Raw genomic sequence first — 19,463 nt, forward strand, 5'->3', positions numbered from 1 at the left:
GATGCCCTTAAAAGGACATCAGTAACCACATCAAAGAGATGGAAGTGCATTCTGATCAATCTAGCATGTGATTTTACTGCACTTATCTCTCTTTGATGTGGTCAATGTTTAGAAACAATGTTTACAAACATTGGGGTTTCACCTCTTAGGCCCTGAACCGTGAAGGTAGATGAATGCAGCAAAGCCGCAGATGATTTGTAGAAGCTGTCAATCACAGACCACGACTCGAAAGCTATGAATGGCTTGCAGCTAATGAGAATCAGATACAGGTCACAGCTGCTCTCCTTCCAGGAATGGACATGTGGAGCTGCAAGGTAAGTGTTACAGCTGTAATTCTTCTCACTGCCCCTGTCTAAGGGGGTGGGAGGGGCAGCATGTCTCTTTAGGCCAGAGATCCCCATGGGGGGGGGGGGGGGGGGTCCTTGTGGGTGGGAGGGGGTTGCCCCTACCATGAAGGTCCCTGTGGGGGGTCTTCCTATTACAGGTGTCCCGGTGGGGGGGGTCTCCCTATTACAGGGATCCCTGAGGGGGGCGGGACATGTCACCCCTGTATGTGTTGGTAGGGGTACAAATGCAATCTGGTAGTACGGGGTTACAGTGCAGTGCTTGGGAGGGGTGTAGGGGGGGGGGGGGGGGGGGGGCGGCCACAGGACCTCGCTATCAGGCTTCCCTTTCAAGATGGCAGCTCGATAGCGGGTTCCCTGGGAATCCCTCGTAGCCCCATGGCAAGGAATAAGGAATTACTTCCCAGTAAACCGGTTGCAATGCAACAGTATATATTTGTCCTTTCCTTTCCTTCACAAACTAGTCTAGCTTCTCACAAGAATGCACCTGTACCATTTGCTTCAACCCGTCCGTGTGAATTTTAAGCAAAGCGTGGCGACAGGCCTCAGCAAATGCTCGATGCTTGATTTAAATAAGAAAGTCAGAAAGTTAGTTTCACTTCGGGTGGGTAGACCTACGGCCAATTCACATCACCGAATGCTTAATTACTCTTCAAACACAGGGCGCACTACTTCAAACCTTAATAAATGACACCCCAATTACAACCCGTTTTACTGCAGGACTCCGTATGGTTTCAATCGAAGAACTGATACTGAGCTGTTCTGATCTCAGTGCAAGAAAGGCTCATTACGGAGAAAATATACTTGACGCACAGAGAAGAGTTTGATGCATTTACTGAGCACACCACATATATCAGGGTCACTGCAGGCACCATATGCTACCAAAATCAAACTTCTAATTTGCAAGGAGTCCATTATGACGGCAAGAGGGCAGGTGAGCAAGGTCGGCCTATTCCAGTTCACTGTCAGGCAGTAAAGGTTGCAGTACATTAACAGTGAAATATCACAGTGCCTCTGATCCTTATTCAGAACAGCTTTGCATCAATAATATGGCTCACCTCTTATGTAAAGTAAATGCTTCATGAATTTGTTCCTGGTGCTGCATTACTCATCCAGTTGTAATTGTAAAGGCCCTCCCTTTCACCGTGAGCAAGAGGATGGTCAGAGGTAATTACACATGCCCCTCAACAGTTTTTACTAATGCCTGTGGGAGGGCGGCACGGTGGCGCACTGGTTAGCACTGCTGCCTCGCAGCGCTGTGGACCCAGGTTTGATCCCGGTGCCGGGTCACTGTCCGAGTGGAGTTTGCACATTCTCCACGTGTCTGCGTGGGTCTTGCCCCCACAATCCAAAGATGTGCAGGGTAGGTGGATTGGCCACATTAAAGTTCCCCCTGATTGGAAATTGTTTTGAAAGAAATGAATGCCTGTGGGAACACTGGTACTTACACATCTATCGGGTTTCCCAATAATGGGAATATAGGCTATCTCGTCACTAACTTGCAAATGGTGCTTCTCCATAAGGTTTTATACTGTAGTGCCTCATGCCAGTTTTAATTGGTGGATGAATTCCTTACAGGAAATACTCATCTCAAAGTCTTGAGCACAAATTCTAAGCTAGCAAGGAGGGAGGGCTGTATTACTAGAGATTTATTCTTTTGGATGAGACCAGTCTGCCCTCTTGGATGAACTTGAAAGATCCTGTGGCACTATTCTGAAGAGGAGTTCCTCTCGATGTCTTGGCCAATATTTAACCTTTAGCTAACATGATTAGAACAGGAGATTATCACAATCTTCATTAAAAAAGGAGATTTATATAACACCTTTCACAAACTCAAGATATCCCAAAGCACTTTAGTACTAAGTACTTTGAAAGTAATTTGACATTTCTAGAGAATGTATTTGCCTGTAAAGTGACTTAAGTCATTCTGAGGTTGTGAAAGACACTATATAAATGTACTATATAAATGAAAGATCTTTCTTTCCCTCTGCTCATGAAAGTCACTGGGTAAGGAGGCCTTTGTAATTTAAAACTCAGGTAATTTTCTAATGCAAAGTCATTAAAGGTGCAGCTTTGGAAGCAAAATTTAAAATATAAGCAATATAAGCAAGCACATCCACATATAGCTTTGCATAGGAATAGCTTACTGGAATACCATGATACCCGATCAAAATGAATGGAAGTGGAAAGTTGAGAAAGGAGCGAGACAATGATTGTGACAAAATCTGATGAGAAGATGCGGACATGATAACGCGGCAACAGTTCCAAGCTGTGGGACCAACATGTAATTGGCTTTGGCCAATGGTGCAAAACAGGTGATAGCGAGCCAGGCGACTGATTCAATATCGTCTCAAGCCAAAATTACCCCCGATGGAATAAACATTTTGAGGAGAGAGCAGAGGAAGTGCTGAGAAGGGATCAAAGAGTGAAGGATGAGCAAGTGATAGGCGATGCGGATGTGAGATGAAGGGGTTCACGACAAAGTACCTGCAAAATCTGCAGCTGCGAGGTTACAGGCTTTTATCACTTGTACTTGCAGGAACCCGATGTCACTCATGTCCTGCAAAGTGTTTCTCAAACTCTGAGAATCAAAGTTAAACAAAAATTAGTACGCTCACTAAACGGTGCGGAGAATAAACAGCCAGCACATCACTCTCATCATTTGTTACAAGCCGGGATTTACCAGTCGCACAGCAGATTCTGAATTACAATTTTTTTTTAAATGCAGACAGTCGACATGGACCGAATGGTTCGGTGCCATAATGACACAATGGGCGTAATTCTCCGGCCACGTTGCACTCAAGCGAGAGCACAACGTGGCCGGAGAATGCCTGGAGAGGCCTATAGTGAGCCTCCCAACAGACTCCGCACCTCCTGGGAGCCTCCAAAGTCCCATTAGATGTCGGAGTCGGAACTGAATGATGCTCGCGGAAGTAGGTTGTAAACCTACTTACGACCTACCTGCGCAGGATCCACCGCCTCCCTCAATTCTTCGGCCTCCCCCAGGAGGCTGAAGCCAGGCACTGATCAGTGCTGGTCTGCACAAACGTGGACCAGGCAGAACGTCATCCGGGGGGTTCCCAGGCTACCGGAGATCCCAGGGTTGTCAGGGTAAGTGCAGAGCAGCTCCCTGGCTCTCTTCCTGGAACATGGGCACCTTGGCACAGCCACCCTGACACTGCCATGTTGCTTCAATGGTACTACCAAGCTGTCAGGGTGGTAGTGCAAGGGTGCCCATGTGCCAGGGTGGCACTGCCAAGGGCCAAGGGGTGAGGGGGGCCATGCCCATGAAATGAGGGTGGAGGGGGGATTTGAAGGGTGGGGGAGTGCAGGGCAGGTAAGTTTCCAGGAGGTTGGGTGGGTGACGGGTGGGGGTCCTAAAAGGGAGGGGGTCCCCCAGGAACCCATAGCGGGGCATCCTCACTTGGGGGTGTGGGCTAGTGTCCATGCGTGTTTGGGGGTGGGGGGTCATACTGCCCACGGGTGGGTGTGCGTGGGGACTGCACAAACTAACATTGAGATCAGGACACCCTTTCAAAATGGTGGCCCGATCTCGGAGTTCAGCTCCCCAATGCTATAAAAAATTCGAAGTGTGGGCTAAACCGCTGAGAAACTCCCCAGGGCCCCAAAAAGTGACTTAGTGTCATTGAATAGTGGTGGGAAACCTGCCGGCAGAGCCCGCGGGAAACTCCCTGAAAAACCCGCCACAAATTACCTCAGAGATGTTTGGGGAGAATCGTGTCCAATGACTCTATAGGAGCCGATCAAAACCTTTTGTGAAGTCGACATAGGAGCGCCGGGGGGGGGGGGGGGGGGGGGGGGGGGGGCAGAATTGGATCGGTGTGCAGGGGATGGGTTGGCATCTCTGTAAATTGGACTATTAGCTTGGTTATTGTTTGGTAAATAAGTTTCAGATCTTCTGACAACAAGCTGCTGTTGGGCTAAACTTTTATTTTAAACCTGAAGAAACGATCAGCCCATTTTCTTCTCTTTAATAATTCATTTTTGTCCTTTAGGGAACGAAGTCTGCCATCCTCGCATGGTCTGGCCTGCATGTGACTCCAGACCCACTGCAATGTGGCTGACCCTCAAGCGGCCTTTGAAATGAAAGGCAGTTAGGAGTGGGCAACAAATTCTGGTCCAGCCAGCAACTTCCACATCCCAGAAATGATTTTTATTTTTAAATACTGCAGATGAAGAAAAACTGTAACACAAACAGAAAATGCTGGGAATATTCAGCATGTCTGGCAGCATCTCCGGAGAGAGGAACAGAGGGCCGGGAATCTCTGGATGTTCGCTGGTGGTGCGATTCTCTTGTCCTGCTGGTAGCACACCCCTCACCCGTGGGTTTACCAGCGGCATGGGGTGGCTTCAATGGGAATTCCCGTTGACAAGTGGCTGGACTAGAGAGTTCCGCCGCCAGTGAACAGGCGTGCCAAATGCTCTGTCCTCACGAGCAGCAGTCGTGGGGCTGGCTCGTCACGGAGAATCCCGCCCAGAGTCAATGTTTCGGGTTGATAACCGTTCATTATCAACGAAAAAAGTTAACTGCGTCTCTCTTCACAGAAGCTGCCAGAACTGTTGCAATACCTCTCTTTACAGGGGGCAATGATTCCTCATCTGTAACCGATTTGTAATTTGTGTATTTGCGACATGATAGTCCAGCTATCTTATTTACTCTTGCCCTCACTGGGAACTTACGTATCTCTGAATAATCTGCTGTCTTTCAGTCTCATTGTTTAGTGGGCTGGCACATGGGTCCGAGATGGAGACTTCGATGGAAGCTGTGAGCATGAGAAGCAAAACCAAAGAGCCCAGTCCGTTCTCCAGAGACAACTCCAAACGATGCTTCTGTCCTTTCGGCAACGTTGAGAGGTCAACCTGGCATCTGCAACGTTCAGGCAACACAGAGTGGTCAGAAATGTAACATTTGCAATGCTAGGGGGAATCTATCGAAGCTCATTTATATGCACGTCATCATTGTAAATCTGATTTTAGACAAATAAAAATGAGTCGGTCAGTGAAATCCCATGTGATTCTCAATCGTACAACAAGGTGCAAGGTGTCTGGGGCGAGTAACGTCAACACAGCACGATTTGACATATAACCCCTGCTCCAACACTGGTTGTGCTGCATTAACAGAGATGGTGGAAGACATCCTTCAATGCGCTCTGAATTCCTAGGTTGGGAAGGTGTAAAAACAAAATGACAACGGCACAAAATGTCACGATCACAAAATGACAAAATGTTAAACTTGACACCAATACCTTCACCATGGTGAATAACCTGTCAGGACCCAGTTTTAAAGTAGCCTGGCCAGTGAGCATGCAGTGGGTGTTTGGGGTGAGTGCCAGTTGCACCCACTGGATTTTACATCACTGATATAACTAGCACAATAAGCAGAAACTCTACCTCAGCATGTTTATGTGAAACACAAATTATTCTCTCTGCAGAACAGCGTCGCAAGGCCGAATGATCCAATTTTCTTGATCCAATATCCCTGAGAATATTCCCTGCTGATTCGTTTGCCACGGGCTGTCATGCAAAGATGACAGCTACAACAATTAAAGTTGACCTGCCGACAGATCAGCACCCATGCACTATAAATTGTTGTTCCTTTTAGATTTGGCATTCTTGCAAATCTGTCCTGATGGCTATAAGGCAAAAAGTTTTGTTGCTCTGTTTCTCTGGTCCTAAGTATGGCGGTCAATATGGTTGCCTTCCTTAATCCTAATTACGTTTGCTTTAGAGTCGGCAGGTATCTTTCGATACTGCCACAAGGTTCAAACCCTGATCAAAGAGCCGATACACCAGTTAGTTCGTTAGTTCAAAGTCAATACTATTTATTTACACACAGAGTAATATCCACTCATACACAAAATACTACAAACTAAACTATCTCTAACGCGAACGCCTATACTTAGCTTCGGGTGCCCACTCAGTCAGAGGAACAATGGCCGTTGTTCGGATCTGAGGCTGCTGGGGTCGAAGTGGTGAAGGGGAACAGCTAAAGTCGTCCGTCTGGTAGCGAGTGTTGACCTTGGACTTACTTGCTTCTGGTGTAGCTGGTGGAAGGGTCTCTCCGCTTTGAGAGCCGATTCCAAGAAAGCGATTCTCACTCAGGGCCTTCTTCTTATACCTGAAAGGGGCTTCGCGTGCTTTTGGGCGGGCCTTGATCACTCATATTGATCTAGACCAATAAAGGGGTGGGTGCCCTGATGGCTGGGCGTGTCCTAAGTGGCCGTTGGCCTTGCTTTGTTTATGCTTTCGGTTTAGGGAACTGGCGCCGCGAGGTCTGGAGCTAAATCGGTTGCTTGACTGTCTTTCCTTTGTTCCCAGAGATGGACCATCAATCTGCTAACAGATCTACAGTTTCAGTCTCGTCTAGGAGCTGCAGTTCCAATATGCATACAGGCTCTGTGCCTGCTTACTTTCTTAGCATTGTCCATAGTTCCCTGCAGTCTATGCAAACATCCATTTTGTATTCTGGAAGTGGCCATCCCAGATGGCTACAGTTTCGACAGCAAGTTTTTTTTCAGCAATAATTAAGTTCAAGTGGCTATTCTTGAAACTATTCCACTTATTCTTTGTGCTCTTCCCTATTAACAGTCTTTCAGTTCACCTCAAAAACCATCCTTCTAGAGTCAACAGCCCCAGTTGTAGCCCTCCTTTCTGCCAAAGCAAACCTAACCATCTTGTAACCACAGTTTCCAAGCTGCTCTCCAATGGAAACTTTCTCTACCTACCCTTGGCTGTTTGGTATGATACCTACCATCACCTTCTCCCTATGTAATAATAGTAATCTTTATTATTGTCACAAGTATGCTTACATTAACACTGCAATGAAGTTACTGTGAAAATCCCCTAGTCCCCACACACCGGCGCCTGTTCGGGTACACAGAGGGAGAATTCAGAATGTCCAATTCACCTCACAAGCACGTCTTTTGGGACTGTGTGTGTGTGTGTGTGTGGGGGGGAAGAGAGAGAGAGAGAGACCAGAAACCCACACAGACAAGGGGAGAATATGCAGACTCCGCAGAGACAGCGACCCAGGAACACATTTTCCCTCTCCTAATTACCTAAGGAGACCTTCTAATTTATCCCGAGTAAATGGAAGTTGCCTGTAACCACCATGTATAAACTCCCATATGTTTCCCCTATTCGAGTATAAAATTCCAGACCTATTCTCTCTCTGTGACACTATGTTCCCAATAGGTGCGATTTTCCAGTCCCGACAGTGGAAGGAAACATCAAGGACAGGATGGGGAAACGTTGTTAAAAGTCGAGGGGAGAGATCTTTTGACCGTTCAGACGGGCAGGATCTTCTGCTAATGCCGACAGGGCTCCCCTGCTGTGGGTTTCCAGCCAGCGAGCGGTGCATTCAATGGGAGACCCCGTTGACAATGACGAGACCATTAGATCCCGATGTCAACCAATGGTGGGCCGGCTCCAGCCGCGGAAGAATTCTCGGCGGGTAGCGCAGCAAATCCTGCCCAATGACTCTCCACATTTTCCAGTCCTGCCCACAACGATGCCTACCAGCAGGAGTGGAAAATCCTAACCGATGTGTCCACTTTGTCTCCACCTGATCCAGATTGGATTTGTTTGTTGGCACATGCTTCTACATGCAAAATTCTGAAATTCTCTTAACTTATCTTTTTTAAAACAATGGGGCAACTTTATCTCTGTGAATTCGCCACCCTCAAATTCTACGTGTTTAGCCAAATCTCTGTGATGTCTGCAGCATTGTAGTTTGCTTTTCTAGCCTAAATCACGAGATACATAAATATTATTCTTACACTTCCTGACATTTGTGCAGGTTCAGCTATCCATCACGATTTTGGAATCATAGAATCACTACAGCGCAGAAAGAGACCATCAGAAAGAGACCAGAAAGAGACCATCAAGTCTGCACCAACCCTCTGAAAGAGCACCCTACCTAGGCCCAAGCCCCCACCTTATCCCCATAACCTCACCTAAATCTTTGGACACTAAGGGGCAATTTTAGCATGGCCAATCCACCTAACCTGCGCATCTTTGGACTGTGGGAGGAAACCGGAGCACTTCGGACGAAACCCACGCAGACACAGGGAGAACGTGCAAACTCCACACAGACAGTCATCCGAGGCTGGAAGTGAACACGGGTCCTTGGTGCGGTGAGGCAGCAGCATTAACGACTGTGCCACCGTGCCATCCTATCTATCCTCTGAATGTTTCCCTCTAAAATACTAAAGGTATTTGATGGAGAAAGCATTTTCTTTCATAGGGAATCGAGAACAATGAAACACAATCTTAAAATTAGAGCTGGGCCAATCAAAAGTGCAATCAGAAAGCACTTGCTCACACAAAAGCTACTGGAAATGGGGGCTTCGTCCTCTATAAGGCTGTGATGTTTTGTGTTAAGATCAAGGTCTCTGTTAGCCAAGGGGATTAAAGGAAATGAAGCAAAGGTGGGTAAAAGGAATCAAGATGTAGGCCAGCCATAATCTAACCGAATAGCTAAACAAACTCCAGGGACTAAATGGCTGTTCCTACATCCGGAATAGTTGTAATATGGGAATTTTGATTATTTGCCTAGGAATTTAGGGTGATTTATGTCAAGATATTGTGACTAAGTCAAATACAGCTCAACAGATGTTAAATCCGCCCAATACATATTTTATGAATATGGATTAGAGTTCAACAGATGAGGGCTTATGCTCATATGGAGCAGTTGGAATATTTGTTGCATATTTACATCAGCCTACGACAACATAGATTCATCAAAATCATTGCACTCAGCTTCAACACCAAGTGTGTTAAAATTGACTGCCAACAAATGAGCTCATGGGGCTAGTTGGCCGGGATCTTCTCTGAGGAGGGGAATAGTGAGGTTAACTGACAGCTTGACTGGACACTCTCAAGCCATGGAGAGCCAGGTCTCGAAAGCTGGATTAGCACTCCAAAAGTGGGAAATGGAAGTCAGAGCAGTTACCGAGTCCTGAACTTGCCCCCGGGAGGGACAGTCACTGGCCTGGGATTTTCACAGGGGGCCCCTTAATTGGCATGAGGACAGGTTCTCGATGCAATTAAGAGAGGTGGGTTAGCACTCGAAGAGCAGCTCGCTGCAGCAAAGGGTAAATAGGGAGAAAAGGTGATTCAACATGGAGGCATCCTCTCTTCAACTTTCTAAAATCTTTAAGTAAAAAATAGAATCAATAGCCAGGTTACTGCTGTGTGTATTAGCGTGTGAGAGTGAGAGAGTGAGAGAGAGTGTGTGTCGGAATGAGTGAGTGAGTGAGTGTGAGTGTGTGTTTTTAAAATGTATTTCCAGGATGTGGGCTTTGCTGGCTGTGATGTTATCAGGTATTGCAGCATCCGAGAGGCTGATGTTCCATTGGTCAAACCTGGGGGTTTACCATTGGCTGTATAGTATGTAGCTCCGCCCAGATAGGCGGGGTATAAGAGTCGGTGCCGTCCCAGCAGCCCTCATTCTGTACCTGAGCTGCTGGGGAACAGTTCTAGTCTATTAAAGCCTTCAGTTATGCTTTAACCTCGTCTTTGCAGTAATTGATCACGCATCAATTTAATAGACTACACAAAAGCAGAGAAGATGGATCTCCGAATCAAGCCGGAGTGTCTGCAACTCAGTCCCCACACGGCGAACTCAGTGGCGATTTTCAAATACTGGCTGGCGTGTTTCAATGGCTACCTTGAGACGGCTGGAGGCACACCCACGGAGCAGAAACTGCATTTCCTGCACTCAAGGGTAAGCCCTCAGATCTACACCCTCATCGAGGAGGCGGAAGACTTTGATGCAGCAATCGAACTTTTAAAAGGACATTGGGCGTCATTCTCCGACCCCCCAGAGGGTCGGAGAATGGCCGTTGGCCGCCGTGAATCCCGCCCCCGCCGGTTGCCGAAGTCTCCGAAGGGAGAAAAGTTGGCGGGGCGTTAATGGCGCCGCTGCCGCGGAGAATGTCACGGGTCTGCGCAAGGCAGCCGATTTTCGGCCTGCCGATATTCTCCCTTCCGGATGGGCCGAAGTCCCGTCGACGTGATGACCGTTCACGTCGACGTGAATCAAACCTCCTTTTCATCGGCGTGACCCGGTGCTCCAGGCTCACGCCGACCAGCGTGGAGGTGAGTGACGGCCTGGGGGGTTGGCTCTGGGCAGGCAATGGCGTGGCCGCAGTCTGATTGCGTGGGGAGAGGTGTGTCTCGGGTTGTGTGTGTGTGTGTGTGCGGTGGGGGGGGGGTGGTTAGAGTAGGCTGGGCTCCGGGGGAGTGCCGGGAGGGGGTCCGTGCCGGGGTGGAGGTTGGGGGGGGGGGGTCCGTGCCGGGGTGGAGGTTGGGGGTTGGGGGGGGGGGTCCGTGCTGGGGTGGAGGTTGGGGGGGGGGGGGGGTCCGTGCCGGGGTGGAGGTTGGGGGGGGGGATCCGTGCTGGGGTGGAGGTTGGGGGGGGGGTCCGTGCCGGGGTGGAGGTTGGGGGGGGGGTCCGTGCTGGGGTGGAGGTTGGGGGGGGGGTCCGTGCCGTGGTGGAGGTTTGGGGGGGGGGGGTCCGTGCTGGGGTGGAGGTTGGGGGGTGTCTGTGCCGTGCCGGGGTGGAGGTTGGGGGTTGGGGGGGGGTCCGTGCTGGGGTGGAGGTTGGGGGGGGGTCCGTGCTGGGGTGGAGGTTGGGGGGGGTCCGTGCTGGGGTGGAGGTTGGGGGGGGGGGCGTCCGTGCCGTGCCGGGGTAGAGGTTGGGGGCGGGTCCGTGCCATGCCGGGGTGGAGGTTGGGGGGGGGGTCCGTGCCGAGGAGGGGGATGGGAGGGCAAGTGAGTTGGTCCACCTGGCCAGGTGCCAGCCTCCAACAGTTGGACCCATGCGGTCCATGCCACCTGGCTGGGGGGAGGAGGGGATATGGGCAATGATGACATGTCGTCGTTCCCCTCCCCCCCACCAGGCCGTCATGTTTTCAGATCATCCAGCGATGTTGGCCGCCGTGGTGGCAGCCGCTCATGTCTATGTTGCCCTGGATGAGGAGGAGGAGGAGGAGGAGCGTGCCAGAGAGGCGGCGCAGGCTGCCGCAGAGGGGCAGGTGGCAGCCGCCCAGGCTGGAGGGACACCTGACCGACAGGACGAGGAGGGGCAGGAGGACGTCGCGGCCCCACGGCAACGGAGGCACCCGAGGGCGCCCCGTGTGTACCGGCCCCGGCAGTCATACCAGGACCTCACGGACCGGGAATGCAGGAGGAGACTCCGGATGAGCCGGGAAACCGTGGCACACATCTGCCACCTGCTGGCACACCTGTCACCGCGTGGCACTGGCGGGGGACACCCTCTCCCCGTGTCCGTCAAGGTTACGGTGGCCCTGAACTTTTATGCAACGGGGTCATTCCAGGCACCGAGTGAGGACCTGTCCGGCATATCGCAGACATCGGTGCACCGGTGCATCCGGGCAGTGACAGATGCCCTATATGCCATGGCGCACCGCTACATCCGCTTCCCTGTGGACCGGGCCAGCCAAGATGCCCGGGCCGTGGGCTTCTCTGCCGTGGCCGGGTTCCCCATGGTCCAGGGCGCGATCGATGGGATGCACGTCGCCGTGCGGCCACCTGCAGATAACAGGGCCGTGTTCACTAATAGGAAGGGGACCTATTCGATGAACGTACAGGTGGTCTGCGACCACCGCATGATGATCCTGCACGTCTGCGCCCGTCACCCAGGCAGTGTACACGACTCATTCGTGTTGTCGCGGTCATCCATCCCCGGCATGTACGAGGGACGCCATCCCCGGCTGAGGGGCTGGTTGCTGGGCGACAGGGGCTACCCATTGCGATGGTGGCTGATGACGCCTATACGGAGGCCACGCAATGAGGCGGAGAACCGCTACAATGATGCCCATGTAGCGACAAGGGGAGTGATCGAGAGGTGCTTTGGTGTGCTGAAGATGCGTTTCAGGTGCCTGGACCTCTCTGGGGGCGCCCTCCAGTATCGGTCAGATAGGGTCGGCCGCATCATTGTGGTGTGCTGCGTTCTGCACAACATAGCCCAGCAGAGGGGCGATGTGCCGTAGGCAGAGGAGGGCGGAGTGGAGGAGCAGCAGGAAGAGGCCCAGTCCTCCCCAGATGAGGGGGATGGGGGCAATGGTCAGGGCAGACGGGGTAGACACAGGCGGGTGGCTGTCCACCGTTACCGGCTGGCCCAGCGGGCACGGGACAGACTGATAGCCGCCCGCTTCACTGACTAGATGGGCGTGGGAATCGGGTAGTATGGCCACAGACCGCACACCATGGCAACAGCCGACCACCCACACCCCCCACCCATCCACCCACCCAGCACCCTCACCCCCCTCCCCAACCCCACCCACCCCACCCGCATGCACACCACCCCCCCCCCCCATTGCCGATCCACCTGCGGCACAACGGGCCGGGCTCACAAAGTTGCGGGTGGACGTGTGTCTATTGCAGGCCATGGAGGATGATAACAACCCGCCCTGCGGTGAGCTCCTGGCTCTACATCGTTGGACTATGTCTGACCCATGGCCACAGTACCACCATCCACCCGGACCATCCCTGCATGCGGCTGTGACACTGCAGCGCACGGTCCCGTCCTCTGCCCCCCCGGGGGATGTTGATGCCCAGGGGGAAGGGGGCAGACTCACCTGGGGCTGAGGTAAGACCACCCCTCACACACACACTTGTGCTCAACGTACATGACACCCCCGCACGCTTTGGACAGAGCACAAAGGCAGCTTCTGTAGGTGTAACATTGACTTTAATAACCAAAGGAGTTCATGCACGTGCCCTAGCACCTAAAACTCATCTGTGCCCTGCACCCGTGCCAACTTACTTAGTGTCTAATTGTTTGGCCTTACGGGCCCTTTGACTACGTCTACGTGGTTCCCCAGACGGTACAGCAGAACTGGAGGTGGACTCCTGTGATTCCTGCCCTCTGACACTGGATCCCTTTGGCGGCCGTTTCCTGGGGCGTCCTGGCCTAGATGGGCCAGGCTGCGGCCCGGGCGACTGGGATGGCGAGCTGCCAGCCTGTCCTGCCCGATGCACCTGGGACGGAAGGGGGGGGGGAGTCCGAGGTGTCGCGGTGTACCGGGACCTCCCCTTCAGAGGGAGCCGGGACGGACCACACCACCTCCTCCTCCCTCGGGGTGCCCGATGGCCCCCAGGCCTCTACATGGGTGGGGGATGCGAACGGACTGGCCATCCAACGCCCCCCCGACATCTGGCGCTGCCAGTCCTGGAGGCCCGTGCTGGTATCGACAGGGGTCTGCAGGTTTGCAGCTATGGAGCCCAGGGGGTTGGCAAACCCTGTCTGTGACAGTGCGACGCCGGCTCGCACATGGCCACTGGCGCCGATGCCCTCAGCGATGGCCTGCAGAGACTGGGCCATGGCCTGCTGAGTCTGGGCCATGGCCTGCAGAGACTGGGCTATGGCGTTGAGCGCCTCTGCCATCTGGCGCTGGCACTGGCTCATGGCCTCCTGTGAGAGGGCAGCCATTTCCTGGGCCACATACGCTGCCTGCACGGAAGGCCCCAGGCCTCGCAAACCGTTCCCCATGTCTGACACCGTCGCATCCATTGCCTCCACCGCGGACGCCACCCGTGCGGTGTCAGCCTGGGTGGCACGCATGACCGGCACCACTCCCAGCTCCTGGACGCGGGTGGACTCCTCCACCTGCGACCGCAGCCGCCGCAAGCCGCCCGTCACCCTCTTCGCTCGTCTCCGGGTCGGTGGTTGCATCGGATCTATGTGTGGGTGTGGTAACTGCAGGAACCCGGGATCCATCTGGGCGGCAGATGTTCGCTTGGGCTGGGCTGCCCTCCGACCGCCCGGTCCCTCTGCTGCTCCTACCTCCACCTGCTGTACCGGGACGGCTGTGTTGTGCGCACCAGTGAGTGTACCAGACGCCTCATCACTAAAGTGCCCAACCGTGGTGAGTGTTTCTGCGATGGTGGAGGGTGTTGGTGACAGCAGTGGCGTTGTGTCGTGCTCTTCGTCCCACTCTGAGTCCATGGCACTTTGGGGTGGGGGTTCGTCTCCACCCATCCACTCTGAGTCACTTTCCGGTATTTCGTCTTCCTGGGTAGTGCTGTCCCGGGTAGGGGTGTCCTGGGTAGTGCTGTCCCGGGTAGGGGTATCCTGGGTAGTGGTGTCCTGGGTAGTGGTGTCCTGGGTAGTGGTGTCCTGGGTAGTGGTGTCCTGGCTCGGATGTGACGGGGGCCTGTGGCTGCCCCCCTCGTCGCTGGGTGGTCGCTCCCGCACGTGACGGGGGTGTCGTCTCCCTGTTGCTCCAGGGCTCTCCGTCTCCCGTGGTGTGCGAGGGGCATCCTGCGGGCGTCGCATGCTGGAGGGTCCGGGTCTCTCCGTCTCCCGTGGTCTCCGAGGGGCATCCTGCGGGCGTCGCATGCTGGAGGGTCCGGGTCTCTCCGTCTCCCGTGGTCTCCGAGGGGCATCCTGCGGGCGTCGCATGCTGGAGGGTCCGGGTCTCTCCGTCTCCCGTGGTGTGCGAGGGGCATCCTGCGGGTGTCGCATGCTGGAGGGTGCGGGTCTCTCCGTCTCCCGTGGTCTCCGAGGGGCATCCTGCGGGCGTTGCATGCTGGAGGGTGCGGGTCTCTCCGTCTCCCGTGGTCTCCGAGGGGCATCCTGCGGGCGTCGCATGCTGGAGGGTGCGGGTCTCTCCGTCTCCTGTGGTCTCCGAGGGGCATCCTGCGGGCGCCGCATGCTGGAGGGTGCGGGTCTCTCCGTCTCCCGTGGTCTCCGAGGGGCATCCTGCGGGCGGTCTCCATCTGCGGGGATGGGTGCCTGGACGTTTGGTCCTGCGATACACAATGAAGCATGCATGGTTAGACATCAGGCAGATATCAGGTGATACGGGGGAGGGGGATATAGGGGAGGAGGGATATGGGGACTGGCTGTCAGTGGCTCACTCGCTAGTACGCCCCCGACCTCTGCATCAGCAACCTCCCGGTCCTCGGGTCCGCCAGCCAGTTCCAGGGCATTTCCTCGTGTACGGTCAGTGGCCTCTCATCAGCGGGCCCTCCTCCAGTCCTCACATGCTCCCTATTGTTGTGTGCGCGCTTCTCCTGTGGGGGGGGGGGGCAGGGGTAAAGGGCAACAGTGTTAGGCAGGTATATGAATGCACACCATCGGTTGCGCGTGCATTGCAGAGGTTAAGGTTAGGGCTGGATTCACTTGGGGATATGGGGGATATGGGGTATATGGGGGGGGGATATGGGGGAGGGGGATATGGGGGAGGGGGGATATGGGGGGGATATGGGGAGGGGGATATGGGGGAGGGGGGATATGGGGGAGGGGGGATATGGGGGAGGGGGGATATGGGGGAGGGGGGATATGGGGAGGGGAGATATGGGGAGGGGGGATATGGGGAGGGGGGATATGGGGAAGGGGGGATATGGGGGAGGGGGGATATGGGGGAGGGGGGATATGGGGGAGGGGGATATGGGGGAGGGGGGATATGGGGGAGGGGGGATATGGGGCATATGGGGGAGGGGGGATATGGGGAGGGGGGATATGGGGGAGGGGGGGTATGGGGGAGGGGGGATATGGGGGAGCGGGGAAATGGGTGATATGGGGGAGGGGTGATATGGGGAGGGGGGATATGAGGGATATGGGGGAGGGGGGATATGGGGAGGGGGGATATGAGGGATATGGGGGAGGGGGATATGGGGGAGGGGGGATATGGGGGAGGGGGGATATGGGTGAGGGGGATATGGGGAGGGGGGATATGGGGGCGGGGGAATATGGGGGAGGGGGGATTTGGGGGATATGGGGATATGGGGAGGGGGTATATGGGGAGGGGGGATATGGGGAGGGGGGATATGGGGAGGGGGGGATATGGGGAGGGGGGATATGGGGGACATGGGGGAGGGGGATATGGGGAGGGGGGATATGGGGGAGGGGGATATGGGGAGGGGGGATATGGGGTGGGGGGATATGGGGGAGGGGTGATTTGGGGGATATGGGGAGGGGGATATGGGGAGGGGGGATATGGGGGAGGGAGATATGGGGGAGGGGGGATATGGGGGAGGGGGGGATATGTGGGAGGGGGGATATGGGGGAGGGGGGATATGGGGGAGGGGGATATGGGGAATATGGGGGAGGGGGGTTATGGGGGAGGGGGGTATATGGGGAGGGGGGTATGGGGTAGGGGGGAATATGGGGGAGGGGGGATATGGGGAGGGGGGATATGGGGGAGGGGGGATATGGGGAGGGGGGGATATGCGGAGGGGGGATATCGGGGATATGGGGGAGGGGGGATATGGGCGAGGGGAGATATGGGGAGGGGGGATATGGGGGAGGGGGGATATGGGGAGGGGGATATGGGGGAGGGGGGATATGGGGAGGGGGGATATGGGGGAGGCTCACCCTGCCTTCTCTGACGAGGTCGTTCACCTTCTTGTGGCACTGGGTGCCTGTCCGTGGTGTCAGGGCCACAACGGTGACGGCCTCTGCCACTTCCCTCCACAGACGCCGGCTGTGGCGTGGGGCAACTCTGCGGCCGTGCCCGGGATACAGGGCGTCCCTCCTCTGCTCCACCGCGTCCAGGAGCGCCTCCACATCGCGTGACTCGAACCTCGGGGCTGAGCGACGGCCAGCCATCCAGTCGGGTGTTCCGGTCGGGTGGGGGGGAGCAGCGCGGCCTTATGAGCCGAACACTCTCAACAACAACGACGACAGTCTTCATCAACGGCCACGAGACGTCCTGCCTGATTGACTCTGGGAACACGATGAGCTTTATACACCCCGACACGGTAAGGCGCTGTTCACTTTTTACCCACCCTGTAAATCAAAGAAACTCCCTGGCCTCCGGTTCCCACTCAGTGGAGATAAAGGGGTTCTGTCTAGCAAACCTCACAGTCCAAGGAAGGAAATTCAACACTCCTGGGGTTGGACTTCCAGTGTAAACTGCAAAGTCTGACCTTCAAATTCGGCGGCCCTATACCCCCCCCTTACTGTCTGCGGCCTCGCGACCCTTACGGTCGACCCGCCTTCCCTGTTTGCGAACCTCACCCCGGATTGCAAACCCGTCGCCACCAGGAGCAGATGGTACAGTGCCCAGGACCGGACCTTCATTAGGTCGGAGGTCCAAAGGCTACTAAGGGAAGGGGTCATTGAAGCTAGCAACAGTCCCTGGAGAGCCCACGTAGTGTTGGTAAAGACCGGGGAGTCGGTGCCATCCCAGCAGCCCTCACTCTGTACCGGAGTTGCTGGGGAACAGTTCTAGTCTTTGCAGTAATTGATCGCGCATCACTGGCTAGGCCAGCATTTATTGCCTATACCTAGTTGCCCTTTAGAAGGTGGTGGTGAGTTGCTTTCCTGAACCACTGCAGTCCCTGTGGTGTAGGTATACCCACAGTACAGTTAGAGAGGAAGTTCCATGATTTTTCCCCTGCAACAGTGAAAAAAGAGCGACATATTTCCAAGTCAGGGTGGTGACTGAGTTGGAGGGGAACCTCCAAGTGGTGGGGTTCCCAGATGTGGTGGTGTGTGTCTGTGTGTGAATGCGTGTGTGTGAGTGAATAAGTGAAAGTGCATACGAGTGTGAGTGTGTGTGAGTGAAAGTGTGTGTGAGTGAGTGAGTGAAAGTACGTGTGAGTGAGCGAGTGAGTGAAAGTACATGTGAGTGTGCGAGTGAGAGAGAGTGCGAGTGAGTGCATTTGTGAGTGGGATTGACTGCGTGTGTGTCTTAGAGCAGTGTTTTTCAAACTTTTTTCCTGGGACCCACTTTTGCCAACTGGCCAACCTTTAGGATTCTACATCATCTGAGTCTAGACCATCTCTCATAATTGTCCAAATTTCATCTCTTATTGACAGTGCTACCCACCAGCTCTTCCTTCTCTCCTGTCCTTCTGAATGATCAAATATTCCTGAATATTACGTTTCCAGTTTTGATCTCCTTGTAACCATGTCTCTGTAATGGCCGTGAGATCGTATCCATTTACCTCAATTTGCGCCATCAGTTCCTCTACCTTAATGCGAATGCTTCGTGCATTATGATACAAAGCCTTTAGGCTTGTCTTTTTGCCATTTGTAATCATCCTAATATTTCTCTGCAAGCCGTCCTATTTGCCTCTTGCCCTTGATTACCCTGTCTACCGATTTTGCATTTTACTGTCCTTTTATTACTGTCCATGTTTTGATTCCCTCGTCACCACCCCCCTGCCATTCTGGTATAAAGAATGGTGGAAATGTTGAGCTCTCTCCCACAAACAACTGTTGAAGCTGGTGGTTAACAGGAAATTTCCAAACTGAAACTGATTGTTTTTGTTTAGTAAGAGTTTTAAGGATTATAAAACAATGGCGAGTAAATAGAGTTAAAATACAGACCAGTCAGGATCTCATCAAATGGCAGAACAGACATGAGGAAGAATAGTTCACTTCTGCTCCTATATTCCAATCTTCCGAATCCTGGACTGAACAGATTTCAAATTCTCACCCAGTCGTACATGTTGCCTGTTATAAGTTAAATCCTCCACCCCCTCTTCATAAAGAAACACACAACTCAGCTCCCAGTAAATGCTGCAAAACATTAATGCATCCTATCCAAGCTGCATTTCCCAGATAGATATCAGCCAGTGCTTGGGGTGATAAGGAAACAACTCATGTGTCTTCAGCACAGCGCCATGGGATCACTTACGACAGAATGAGAGGGTGGACTTGTGACTGGATTCCAGCCCAAAATGCTGCCACAATGCATTTCAAATAAAGCTGTCGGCTGCATGACAACACAGCAGTTAAATCTTCTGCTTGACCATGAGGAAAGCTAGGAAGGTATTTAAAAAACAAAATCCTTCAGCAAAATAGCTCAACAACCAATTCAGGGCAGCAATTTCGATGGAAACCCATTTCTTTGCTGCATTGATCGCGCTCGCTCAGTGGAGCCCAGACTTATTTTGTTTTTCGACTGAAATCTTGAAATTGCCGAAAATGTTTACCTTAAATTCACTCCTTAGATTTTGAGCAGGAGAGCAGTGTGATCCGAATACAGGAAAATCTTGTGACTAACACAAGAAGGATTCGGAAATCTGGCGCTGAGACCGGACATGCCAACACCGCACCCTTAACTCCCCGGCCCTTCTGACACTCGCCCGCAACCTACACTTACCGTGTGTTAG

The 19,463-nt window shown here is 53.6% G+C and overlaps 1 protein-coding gene across 1 annotated transcript in view; it reads right to left on the bottom strand.

The window, feature by feature from the left end:
- The window catches only part of LOC140386398 (multiple C2 and transmembrane domain-containing protein 2-like), a 606,972-nt gene that overhangs the window by 230,170 nt on the left and 357,339 nt on the right, over positions 1 to 19,463 (bottom strand). The window contains exons 11-12 of the mRNA XM_072468698.1: positions 5,046 to 5,232; positions 2,832 to 2,925 (exon numbers count right to left, since the gene is read on the bottom strand). Of these exons, the coding sequence (XP_072324799.1) occupies positions 2,832 to 2,925; positions 5,046 to 5,232 (281 nt within the window). The remainder of the gene's footprint in view (positions 1 to 2,831; positions 2,926 to 5,045; positions 5,233 to 19,463) is intronic.

This window comes from Scyliorhinus torazame, chromosome 12 (genome assembly GCF_047496885.1).
Source record: "Scyliorhinus torazame isolate Kashiwa2021f chromosome 12, sScyTor2.1, whole genome shotgun sequence".
Classification (NCBI taxonomy): domain Eukaryota; kingdom Metazoa; phylum Chordata; class Chondrichthyes; order Carcharhiniformes; family Scyliorhinidae; genus Scyliorhinus; species Scyliorhinus torazame.